The 12,517-nt window shown below is 38.4% G+C and overlaps 2 protein-coding genes across 2 annotated transcripts; one reads left to right on the top strand and one right to left on the bottom strand.

Moving 5' to 3' along the window:
- Window positions 1-253: 253 nt before the first annotated feature.
- Window positions 254-3,119, bottom strand: LOC134213760 (zinc finger protein 883-like). Its single transcript, XM_062693080.1, has 2 exons — window positions 2,871-3,119; window positions 254-1,825 (listed from the first exon to the last, which is right to left on the bottom strand). The coding sequence occupies exons 1-2, from the start codon at window positions 2,994-2,996 to the stop codon at window positions 284-286; spliced, it is 1,668 nt and encodes a 555-aa protein (XP_062549064.1). The 5' UTR covers window positions 2,997-3,119; the 3' UTR covers window positions 254-283.
- Window positions 3,120-3,169: 50 nt separating this feature from the next.
- On the top strand, window positions 3,170-9,422 carry LOC134213754 (zinc finger protein 14-like). The gene is made up of 4 exons (XM_062693074.1): window positions 3,170-3,445; window positions 3,600-4,019; window positions 7,336-8,781; window positions 8,856-9,422. The coding sequence occupies exons 1-4, from the start codon at window positions 3,323-3,325 to the stop codon at window positions 9,363-9,365; spliced, it is 2,499 nt and encodes an 832-aa protein (XP_062549058.1). The 5' UTR covers window positions 3,170-3,322; the 3' UTR covers window positions 9,366-9,422.
- Window positions 9,423-12,517: the final 3,095 nt, after the last annotated feature.

Genomic DNA, 12,517 nt, shown 5'->3' on the forward strand with positions numbered 1-12,517 from the left:
TTTCCTCAAATATCCATTATCAGTATTAATTGACTTACAAGTTACAACTAAACTTTTAGGGAGTTCACATTTACATTTACAAGGTAAAAAAACACTTAAACTCTTAACAATTTTCAAAAGAGGTTCATTTAGTTCCAATCAACTGTTTTTGGGTTTGAATGTGTTCTGTATCACGTTGAAGAATGTTATCTAGTAAATTATTTACAAACCTAAGTATTAGTGATATCGGATAAGGTTAATGAAATGCATGTAATTCTCAATTTATTAACTTTTATTAAACGACCTACTCTGCCATTTCGACGCTGTAGAGCACATCAGTATCATCCGATGTACGGGACGCCGCTGCAATCTCACCTTCTACGTGCCGTTCCATGTGTTTCTTGAGCGTTGCATTTTGGCAGAAGCTCTTTCCGCAGACGATACAACAGTACGGTCGCTTACCGGAATGCGTTCGCTCATGTATCGTTAAGGTTCGTTTTCTGGTAAATGCTGCCTGACAGAGGCTGCACTTATATGGTTTTTCCCCGGTGTGCGACATTTCGTGTCGTTTTCGATCGGATATATGATAATAGCTATTATCACAGTACGAACATTTGTAAGGCTTCTCTCCGGAGTGTATCCTGGCATGAATGCGTAGATGCTGGGAGACTTTGAACCTAGCCGGACATACATCACATTTGAAAGGTTTTTCTTCGGAATGGCAGGAACGAATATGTTCTTCCATGTTACGCTTCCTGCTGAAGCTTTTTTCACAAAATGTACACAAGAATGGTCTATCCTCTGAATGGCATACCAGATGATTTTTAAGGTGCATTTCGCTGAAAAATCGTTTTTCACAATGATTGCATTCAAAAGGTCTTTCCCCGCTATGCTTAGAGCGATCATGAACCGTCAACAGACTACGACTGACCGTACGAAAGGGACAGTGAATGCACGAAAAATGCTTTCCATCCACATTATTAGCACGAACAAATTGATGTACTTTCAAATTCTTCAAAGAGCCAAATGAACGGAAGCAAATATTACAGACATGAGGTTTGTTTGAAGCATCGTGGCGTTCTTGATTGTATTTTAGCTTCTGGGCATGTTTGTTCAATGCATGAATTATCAAATGCTTCTCGGTTTGGAACACATCATGACAATGAGTAAAACAACAATACCGGTCTTTCGGTTGTTTTGCTGATTTAATTATTTCGTCTGATAAATCTGATAGGTCGTTCGTGCTTGTATGAGATTCCTCTGTTTCTTTCATTTGTGGCTCTTCTTCCGTTTTGCAATGATCATTCTCGAAATGCTGCAAAACGTGTTCAACTGCTTCGTAAATGTCCTCACAATTGTTGCATTGAAACAGTTCTACAAAACCTTTCCCCTGATGAGCTTTCAACTGTTCCAAATTGTCGAAAGATTTTGAACATATGAAGCACATGAAATGCTGGTCAAATGGACCGGTCTCGCATGGAAAAGTTATTTTGTGAATTTGCTCGACATGATCGCGATGGTCCTCCGGGCTGTAGAAAATTTCTCTGCATATGCAGCACCGAAAACTCATCATTTCAATCATGGTGTAGCATTCATTTAATAGCTCATCTGTTGGACTCACGACGATCGGTGTGGAATTGGAATAGTCGTGGTTTTCCTCTACATCCACATACTCGATAGGAAGTTCAGCTTTTTCTGTCTCTATCGGTCCTTTGTCATTGTCCTTCATTATTTTAAGAAGATTTTGTTCGGAATTTGCACATTTACGATGAAAGGTCATGGTTGTAAGTAGTTCATTGTAACAGGAAGAGCATATTTCTTTAGGAAACTGGTCGTTTTCTGTTATCTGAAACGAATAAAATGACATAATGAGGAATATAACATAAAAAAAGCACAAAAACGATTTAATGATTAATTGATTATTGTTTCTTGAAAATATGATAACAGAAGACAAACTATGTAACTTGTTGACCAAACTTTTCGATGAATTTAAGTAAATATTCCATGTGATATGCCTGCTTGCCTTTGGACTAAGTGTTTGCTTTATTAACGTTAACGTTACCTAATATTTGTTATACATTTTTTTTACCTATTTTTTACGAAAGACCGCGACTATTCAAGCAATCGAATGGATAGTTTCCCAAAAAGAATATTTAGGTAACTTTATAACTAACAATATGATTGAAAACTCAAATGTATTGGAGACAAGGATGTTATCAATCATTTAATAGTTCGCGTTCGATCATTTAGTAGTTGGTCAATAACTCATTCCAAAAGTTGATTTTATTAACTTCTGGACTCACGAGACGAGCCAGCCTAGGGCTGAAAGTCTCGCTAATAAAGACCAAAAAAAACTTCTGAACTTCTAGTGCGAAGGTTTTTCTGCAACTCTGCCTCATGGTTTGTTGTTTGAATTCCACTAGTAACGAAGTTATAGCTATAGTTTCAGCGGTTTCAGTAACTTAGACTAAATGATAAGAAAATTCCAATCATTCAGTTTAAGTTACTGCAACTAGCGCTATAACTCCGTTATTAATTGAATTCTAACAACGGACCATTAGACAGAGTTGTAGAAAAACTTTCGCACTAGAAGTCCACCACACAACACATTTTAAAATTCAGCTTCTGGAATGAATTATTGACAAATTACTAAATGATCGATAACATTCTTGATTGGAGAGCAAACATACTTTCCTTCATTGGGGTTCAAACCGTTTAAACCAACGTCCTCAGTATGCAAGACAGTCGCTTATTTTTATTAAGCGAATTAGCGGGCACCTGCACTATCGTGGCCAAATTCCAAAAGTCATAGTCCGAAATTTATTTCAAAACCACTTGTGTCCGAAGCTCGCATGAGCACGGTATATTGGTAAACAATAACAGGTACTCACCTCCAAACGACAATATTTTGCTAGAAGGACTGCGATCGTGTCACCCATTTCCGTTCTGTTAAACACCGATATCAGGCAATATTCGGCTTCAAATGTGGCCGCACAAATACGGCAGAGTCTGGCCATTACATTCCGATTGATTGATAAACTTTAATTTTAAACTAAACAAGCAAATCTATAGTGAATGAAGGATACGGAGGATACGCGAGATGCGAGATGGCCTCGTTCGTAACCACCTGAGACGTCTCAGGTAACCACCAAACACACTATTTTGCCACAGTTGACTCGATGTCGAGTGTCAATCTCAACGGTGTCAACACGGTCAGTCAACAAACATTATTGCCAGTCCCTTCTGCAACGAAGGAAATGCGATACGCGTTGTTGGACGTTGGTTCGCTGGCAGCTAGTTTTCAACAAGGAAGGTTGTTTCTATAAAGTTTTGTATCGCTAATATGGATCAGTATTGCCGGATATGTGTACGGAACGATCTAAATCAGGAGGAGATGATTACGCTGTTTTGCGAGCGGAAAGGTGAAGTGATTGCCAACATGATTATTGACTGTGCCGATGTGATGGTAAGTGTTGCTTTAATTATGATTCGAAGCAGCATAATGGTACAAGAGCTATATTATTATCTGCATGTTCCAGGGGCATATCTACTTTTTAAACTGCCTTGTGCGATAGCATAAATGGGAGCTATTTTGGATACTAATGCAATTGTTTTTTTAGGTTTCGCATGACGACAATCTTCCAGATAGAGTGTGCCCGGATTGTCTCACTCGATTGGTGGATGCGTTTTCTCTGCGAAAGCTAATACGTGATTCGGAAAGCGTACTTCAAGCCATGGCACTGCGACTGAAGGCCGAAAAGGCTGGAGAAAACCTTGAAGATCCATTGCAATTTGAACCAGTGGAAATTCCAAAGGAGCAATGCTTTACAAAAGGATCGGGTGTCAACGCAGGCAAAAGTACGAAATATCCCACCGAAGAACAGATTGAGAGCATTGAAGAATTCGAATCTTACAAGGTGATTAAGCTGAGAGGTGTTCGCTGTTGTGGCTGTGAAGAGATTCTCCCATCAAAACAAGATTTGATTAGGCATAGTCGTCAAGAACATTCACACCGGGCTGGAGTGAATAACAAGGATCAGGTAGGTATCTGTGGGTATTATAAGTTATATAATATATTAAAAAAAAAAAACAATCAAATTCACAGAATTATTCACGAATTTAAATAACTGACGTCACTTCTTAGTTTCCTGAGGGAAACGTTAATGTTGTGCCTGTTGGCGAGATATGACGAGGTTTCATAATGAGATTTTGGTCCATCAATCAATCCCTCATTTACAAGTTTTATTACGTTTTGCATATAGTTTACAGCTTGCTCGATTTGGTATTAGGTTAAGATCCCATTTGGGCCTCTCGATAGAATTGATGTCATTTACTCATTTGGCATAAATAATTCAATGTCTGTGCCTGGGGTCCATCACTATTCAATACGATTATTTCTTACAGGCTTTGGACTATGATTTCAGACTAGTGGTATAAATGTCATCTGCATGTTATTTGACTAATTTGTTCGATACATTTTTGACGTAAACTACGTCTAAAGAGGAGACTCGGATACAGGGAGTAAATGTTTAGGTCGAAATACGTATCAGTCAAAGGTGCAATGAAGTAGTGGAATTAAATGGAATAGTATAAACAATGGCACTCTACCCAACATCGTTTTTGGTACTTCTGTTTTTGGTACCCTGTTTCTGGGTAGTATACCCGAATGAGGCGCTCGTTTTGGGTGATTGGTTCGTACGCAATTAGTGCCAATTATCGTCAAATATCTTCTCCTGGGTTGAATCCTAACGAGAATGAAAAATCTCTTATCATCTCTGTATACACTTTCGATAGGTAGCATGCCGTGAGAGGCGTTTTTTCGCAAAATGTTACGATAATAAACTGATTCGGAGGGCTATTATTCCATGATAATTTTCTTTAAAAAAGACTTAATTACGGTTGGCACCAGTTAGTTCTGATGATGCATTACAACATGTTTTACACTGCTGTGCAAAAAATATGATTCCTTAACTGAAATACCAATATTATTGCTCCCTAGATTCGAACTCCTTATCTCCGAATTCAAAAACTGCTACTTTGTTAACACAGTCGCTTTGACATTATGTAAATAGCAGATAAAATTGTGGATCTTCTTTTTCGCATACACTTAAGGTTGTTTACTAACGCTATTTTTAGTTTCGAGGTGTATAAACGTTAGAAGAGTATTTAGTATCTATTGTCCTCAAACATTTGAAACTATAGAAACTACGAGCAGTCGCTCAAGCTCTATTGTCCACAAACATTTGAAAACGTCTTTAACTAATATACAATACCTTTGAAGCTACATTACAGAGATCAATAGGTTATACACAGCTCCGGCAAAAAAAATAAAATAAATGTAAACATTGTAGTTTGACGTCCCATACTGATAAGCAGAAGAAAATTTATTTAAACGTTATACAACATTCAAGAATACAGAAGTTGCGTAAAAGCTTCGTTAGTTTATTTATAGCGACATTATGCTATATTATTAGTGCTATAATAAGAGAGAAAGCATTTTCAATGTGAATTACATATAGGGGAGGAGGTTCGGTTGAGGGCACCCTTTTGTGTTTGGTCCATAACTTTGGCCCTGGTTGATCTTGTGTCGACATTTGCATAGCAATCGAAAGCTAAACTTAGAACCTTACTAGGTACTAGCAAGGAAATTAATATGATTTCATCGATTTAGAAAAAAATATTGACAATTTAGAAAATTTGACATTTTTGGACATTTTCATTTCGTGGTTCGGTTGTGGGCACCCTTGAAAACTTAGCTAAAAATAAAGAAGCATGAATAAAAACCACCCAGATTTAAAGACAAGGAATAGTTTATTCATAAAAAAAACTCAAATCAATTCACCTAGCAGTGATGATGCCTCCCTCGGTGCATTAAGGAGGGTGTTGAAAAAAATCACATAAGAAAGGTCTAAAATAGCACTTTAGGTGAATGGGTTTTAATTTTTCATTGATTTACGTTTTATTGGTATGCATCACAGTCAAAAAAAATCCTGATTAATCACCCTAGCGGCAATACTGCCTTTCTTTTTCATTTAAAAAAATAATATTTTGGCCATAAATTTTGATCCCATAGTCCGATCTGACCAATTTTCAATAAGCATTCCCCGTCGAATGCAACTTGTTGCAAGCAAATCGGTCAACGCTTTATTCCAAAAAGTGTGTGTATAATGACTAGACATGCCCAAAGAACAAAAATATTAAATAAACTCATTATTTCGAACAATTATGTCAAACTAATTATAAAAACTGCCTTAAAACGTTATTAAAAATAAGTTAAGGGACAAGTAAAACGATATTGCATGATTTATCAATAAAATGAGGGTGCCCATAATCGAACCAATAAAGGTGCCCACAACCGAATTTCGCAGCCTTTTTGGAACGAGAAAAAAAAAAATCGCCCTAAAATTTTGATGGCAATCGACATTGGGCCTAAAAATAGATTAAATTTACTGTGTAAATACGCATTAGAACTCACTTTTTGAATTAAATCCTTTAATTTATGACACTTTGAAAAAGGCCAAAAAAAACTTTCGTGTTGTTTTTCTTGTACGAAAAATTTATTTGTTTCTAATTCAAAGTAGAGATGCTCATCCGGTTTGATATTGAGCACAAAACATCATGCTATTATAGCAAACAAATGACGGTTGTCAGAATGACAGCATCTCTTATCTGTCAAAAGATACATAGGGGTGCCCATAACCGAACGATGCCCACAACCGAACCTCCTCCCCTACTAATCGTAATTAAGGAAAGTTGTTAACAATCAACAAAATTGCATACATTAGCTCTTAATCTGGGTTGCTGGGTTGCTAATTCACACAAAGCTGTTTTATGGCTATATGGAGGCTGCGTATATGATATACAATAGGAAATAAATTTGGCACAAACTAACTAGCTGATAGTTATTTGGGTAATAGTCGAGATAAAGCTAAAGGGGTGGTGGCTTACTTTTTATTCAGCATTGGCTGCATATATTAAACAGTCTAAGGTTAGAATATAAGGCTTATAGCAACACAATTTCTGGTTGGGAAATTTTGTCACAAATATTAATGGTACATTCTCACTTCAACTATCAGAACATTACGAATAAAAACGATTGTTTTTAACGAACGAATTTGCAAACAATTGTTGGCCTTCATCCTTCCGTTTGAAATATGTAGTGCCTAATCGTTTCTTCCCTTTATTTTTAATGTTTATTCACTCAAACTTATAACGCAGAAAAGCTTGGATAAAAAGATGAATGTCAAACTTTTAAATACGGGAACACTAAAAATTGCGAAGACACCATTTTATTATTTTATAGAGACTTTAATCATCTTCTATTATGTATTACGTTTATTTTTTGTTCTATTTCAGGTGGTGTTTCAGTGTCCCACGTGCTTCGAACATTTTCCAAATCGAATGAAACTGTTGAATCACACCAAGAACTACGAGTCAAATGAAATATATCACTGCACGGTTTGCGACATTCTCTTCGACATTAAATACCGTTTGCTACAACATCAAAACATGAGTAAGGCCCATCAAATTACTCCGGACGCTGAAAGCCACGGCCACGGCAGGGCGATTAAAGAGCGGAAACGTCATCAGTCGCGGAAGCGCGCGGCTAAGGAGTTGAGCTACCCTGATGCAGAATTCATCCTCTGCGTCGACGAGTTTCCCGAATATCAGATAATTCATTTGGGCGGTGAGCGATGTTGCGGATGTGCGATGGTGTTTCATAACTATCAGGACTTGATCGATCACTGCGGCGAAGTGCATCCACGAAAAGATGACGAATGCACCTCATATGAGTGCATTTTGTGTTTCGAACGATTTGAGCAGGTGCAAACGTACAACCGACATAAGACAGCTCGGGTTCAAAAAGAGATCTACTACTGTAAGTTTTGTGAGGTGGTAATCGACGCAAAATTTCGCTTCGAGCAACATTTGAAAACTAGTATATCACATCAGAGCGCTATTGAAAAAGCTGGAATACAGACAACTTGCCTCGTTGATGATAGACCCGTATCTGAGCTTCGTGTTTTAGAGAAAAGTATTGAATCATTAGAAATTGATGGCTTTCGTTGTTGTGGCTGTGAATTTGTAAGCAATACTAGGGAAGAGCTTGAGGACCATTCGGAGGAAAGACATCGATTCGAGCGTTCTGCATTGAATAATTCCAATGATATAGAATGCGATATTTGCTTCAAACAGTTTTCGAAACTGCTGTTGTTCACTTGCCACAGAAATTTAGCACTCCAAAAGACAGTCTACAAATGCAAACGTTGCGATGTACAATCTGCGATCAAACATAGAATTATTCAACATATCGCAGATAATGCACATCAAGTTGAAGAGCATTCAGAAACAGTATCCGATCAAGAACCGAAAGTCTTCTATTGTTGCTTCGTGAAGTGCTCTGTAACTTTTGAAGATCCTAACGAGCTGTTAGAGCACGTGGAAGAGCATCATGCTCCAAAACGTCGCGAAAATGCTCAAGAACGCCAATCCAACGCGTTCATCTGCTATGTTTGCCACAAAAGTTTCAAAAACGAACGCTCATTGCAGAGTCACCAGTTTCCGAAGAAAACGGAAAATCCACATGCTTGTAAAACTTGCGAGGCAACTTTCCTTTACTTGTCGGCCCTCACGAACCATGAAAAGATGCACACTGGAGTGAAAGAATACAAGTGCGACGTGTGCGACAAGGAATTTTATGACGAACGGGCCTTAAAAGTGCACCAGGTATGCCACAAGGAGGAAAGGCCATATGTTTGCGACATCTGCTCAAAGTCTTTCCTTAGAAAGGGGAATTTGAGGGTAAGTTATGTCGAATTGTAATGTAATGTAAGTGCTACAGTTCTCTTTTCCCAATTAAAACATTGTTTACACAGGTACACAAGCGATGTCATTCGGATAACATATGGGAGTGCCAACATTGCAGTAGCAAATTCAAAACGAAGCAATCCTTAACACTTCACATGCGGAGCCATACCGGGGAGAAGCCATTCGAATGTCGATATTGCAGCAATCGATACAGCCATTCCACTGATCGTAACAGACACGAGATGGCTGCGCATACCAAGGTGCGACCGCACAAGTGCCCTGACTGTGACATGACGTTCATTCGTAAGCGACAGCTAACGCTCCATGCCCGAACTCACACGGGCGAGAGACCCTACACGTGCCACATATGCGACAGAACGTTCGTTCAATCGACCTATCTGAAAAAGCACTTAGCTACGCACGAAAAGCATGGCACGAATCTCAAGGAAACCGAATATTTGATCGAACTTCTGCCAGAAGAGGACGATAAGAACTTTGAAGTTGTAGAAATGTTGGAGGACGGTCAGATGATAGACGAAGATGTCAAGATGAACGAAGAAGACGATGAGTTCGAATAGTGCTGTATAACGCACTACTGTTTTTTCGTTAACAAATAAACTCAACTCACCAATCGATATACCTATGTGTAAATATATAATGCCGTAATTCCCAGCAGAAAAGCATAGTCGTGTGATATCTTTTCAGTTCATTAGCGAATGATTCATTGAGAAAAATAGTCGGGTGAAATTATAATAATAATCAAATCTTAACCGTGCATTTAGTGGTTGACAAAAGAATAAGTTCCGGTTTGTGCGGTTCGGTTAGTGCGCGAGTGAATGAGCCTACCGCAAACAACAGGCAAGAGAGACTGAGACTATGAACCAGTTGCGATACATAAACGCAAACGTCCGGTAAAACGAAAACATTGTGCATATCCCAATTCTGTGATTATTATTGATTGACTGGTATGCGCTCACTCAACTCAACGACCAACAACGCACCAGAGGAAATATGCAAGCACCATTGTCGTAGAAGCGCAGTTGACAAGAATAAAAGGTAAGTCGTTTTGTAATTGTAATTTCTATTGAAAGCTTTTAGTTACAGTTTAGGTAGGTACCTAAATGCATTTAAATTAGCTCATTGAATAAAATATATCATTGGTCAAAATTGACGCAATCAAAAAAATGGTGCCTAAAAGTCTACCTTTTTATACCAAATGCAAACTTTTTATATGAGACCCGTATTGTGGGATAAACAACCTTTTGAAAAAGTTAATAAGAAAAAGGCATAAGAAAAATAATATTAAGCTAAGAATTATATTATTATAATAATTAGTGAAACAGATTTTTTCTACCACGAGAAAACCATCTTGTTTTCCATAAATGTCTTCCTCTTATTGGCATTATATCTGCCACTGGAACATTGCCGCCTCGCAGCAACCATTTTGCATTCGTATATCATGGGGCCAAAACGATAATACTTTTATATGCCCAGGGAAAACGAGACAATTTCCAAACCAAAAAATTCCCTAAACCGGCACCGTGAATCAAACCCAGCCACCCTCAATATGGTCTTGCTTATAGCCGTGCGTCTTACCGCTAGGCTAAGGAGGGGTCCATTCCTCAATAGCTCTGCATTTCAAATACAATTTGGCCTACGTTTCAACTTAGTGTGCTATTATCATTTACCGTGGTTCAGAGTTTGGATTTTTTACTCACTCACACGGCAACAGATCTCTCCACCATTCATTTTATCCGGATAAATAACAGTGTGATAAACTCCGGCACAAGCGATGGTGCAAAAAATTGATATCCTTCTTCCCATGTTTCACGAAATTCATGCTGCTTACTTTGTCTCTTCAACTGATTGATTGTGACGATGTACCACGAAAGGTAGAAGAAGTAGAAGGTGCAATACGTAAACTCGCGAAGGATGAACAATTGAACAATATAAGGAAGTGCTTATACTGTTGTATAGAAGTTTCATAGGTCACATTACTTTCCATGGTGAATCCCGATATATGTTTCTGATAACCCCACACAACTAAATCAAATTCCTTCCCGTGGTAATTGTGGAGATGCAGAGGTATTTTCGGTCTCTAGTAGCAACAATAATCACACACTAACCTTCCCTCCCTTTCCCAACTGACTGTGAGGACTTGGCCGGTGCCTTTATTGATCAAAACTCGAGAGCTGCAGAACCGTGCTATTCGAGAATAGGTGGTAAATCCCAACCACTATTCACTTGGATCGAAGTGCAATTCGCACCAGCTCCGATCAATAACGGAGTAGCAACCATTGATATGTACAGTCACTCTAAAGCTAAGCTAGCTTTCAATCAGTTCATGTTCCTCTCAATATTTCGAAATTGTTTTGGTTTCGAATCCCGTCGCGGTCCTAATTTTTTGTATGCTGGTAAAATTTATCTTGAGATGCGACGAGAAGGAGAGTTTGGTAGAGTAAAATTATCCATAGTTATTCTATCCAGATACAAATAATGTTGTGTGAGAATACTTTCTCTCAGGCGCTAAATGGATTAATCCTTGGCTTGACCTTACTCGTCAAAAATTGCATCTAGTTTTATTGTCTTCAGCGTTCCCTTGAGAGAAAGTATTCTAGAAACTTTTTTCAAATGGGCGTAATTGATTCTAACCTTGATTTTTGGAACGGCGATTGTGATCTTCATTCGAACTATTTTGGGGTATTTTAGTGTCCATAGAAATAATATATTCCGATCTATCTGGAAGTAACGTCAGTTGTATGGAATATGCCTAATAGAGAGAGTTAGCCGTTCCAAATTTCAAGGTCAAATACAGTTACGCCTATTTGAAAAAAGTTTTTAGATTTGTATCTGGATAGAATAAGCCTGTCTTCATTCGACGTGCATATTGTGATTATGAAACCACTATAAAAAGGGCCATCTTCTCAGTCCAGATTTGAATAACATGCCATCGCTTGAAAGTCCTGCTTCGTACCTTGACTCTATCTCTTGGAAATACCTCGTGAATAAAGCAGAACAGATGAAGAAAACTGTAATATATTTTTAGTACTACACCAATATTACTCTTGTTTCAAATCAATAGCTTTGCATCTGTGAGTTTAATAGCATAACACTTCTAAATCTAGTGTATACATCATCGGTGCTGATCGAAGTGCTAATCATTTAAACTTCCAGGAGCACTCTGATCAACAAAGTTGATGTTATGGAATTGTCGGTATTAAACACACTCGTGAAAGGTGTGATAGCACTTCAAAATCGAAGGAATATCACTTCCAATTCCAATGAAAGTGATGGAAAAGAGTGTCGCCCGCGACTCCTAGCATCACATCGTCGGATTTCCCGTTGACTGTTATGCCAGCCGAGAGTTTTAGACGTAATACTCCAGTACTTAGCAATTCTTATGATCGATCTTTGTGGAAGACCCGGTGTGGTTTAACCTCAATTGAATGTCGACGACTGTCGGTGTCGTACACCAATATTCGATTCAGGTATGCTGTAGGTATCCGTCTTCGCCTATAGCGTTCAACGTGTTTGTCGGGTATTTTGTTGCAGTGCGAAGGCACGCGTTACGTACTTCTTCTCAAGAATTCTTGTGCACAACTGGTAGAATCAATCTTTCCGAGTGTGCTGTCAATCGTGCTGGTGCTGGGGACGCTAGTTCGGGTGAAGCCGAAGTGAAAAAATTAATGTCTGCATCGAAGTGCAGAAAATCAATTGGTAGTTCGCGATT

This window comes from Armigeres subalbatus, chromosome 2 (genome assembly GCF_024139115.2).
Source record: "Armigeres subalbatus isolate Guangzhou_Male chromosome 2, GZ_Asu_2, whole genome shotgun sequence".
Taxonomy (NCBI): domain Eukaryota; kingdom Metazoa; phylum Arthropoda; class Insecta; order Diptera; family Culicidae; genus Armigeres; species Armigeres subalbatus.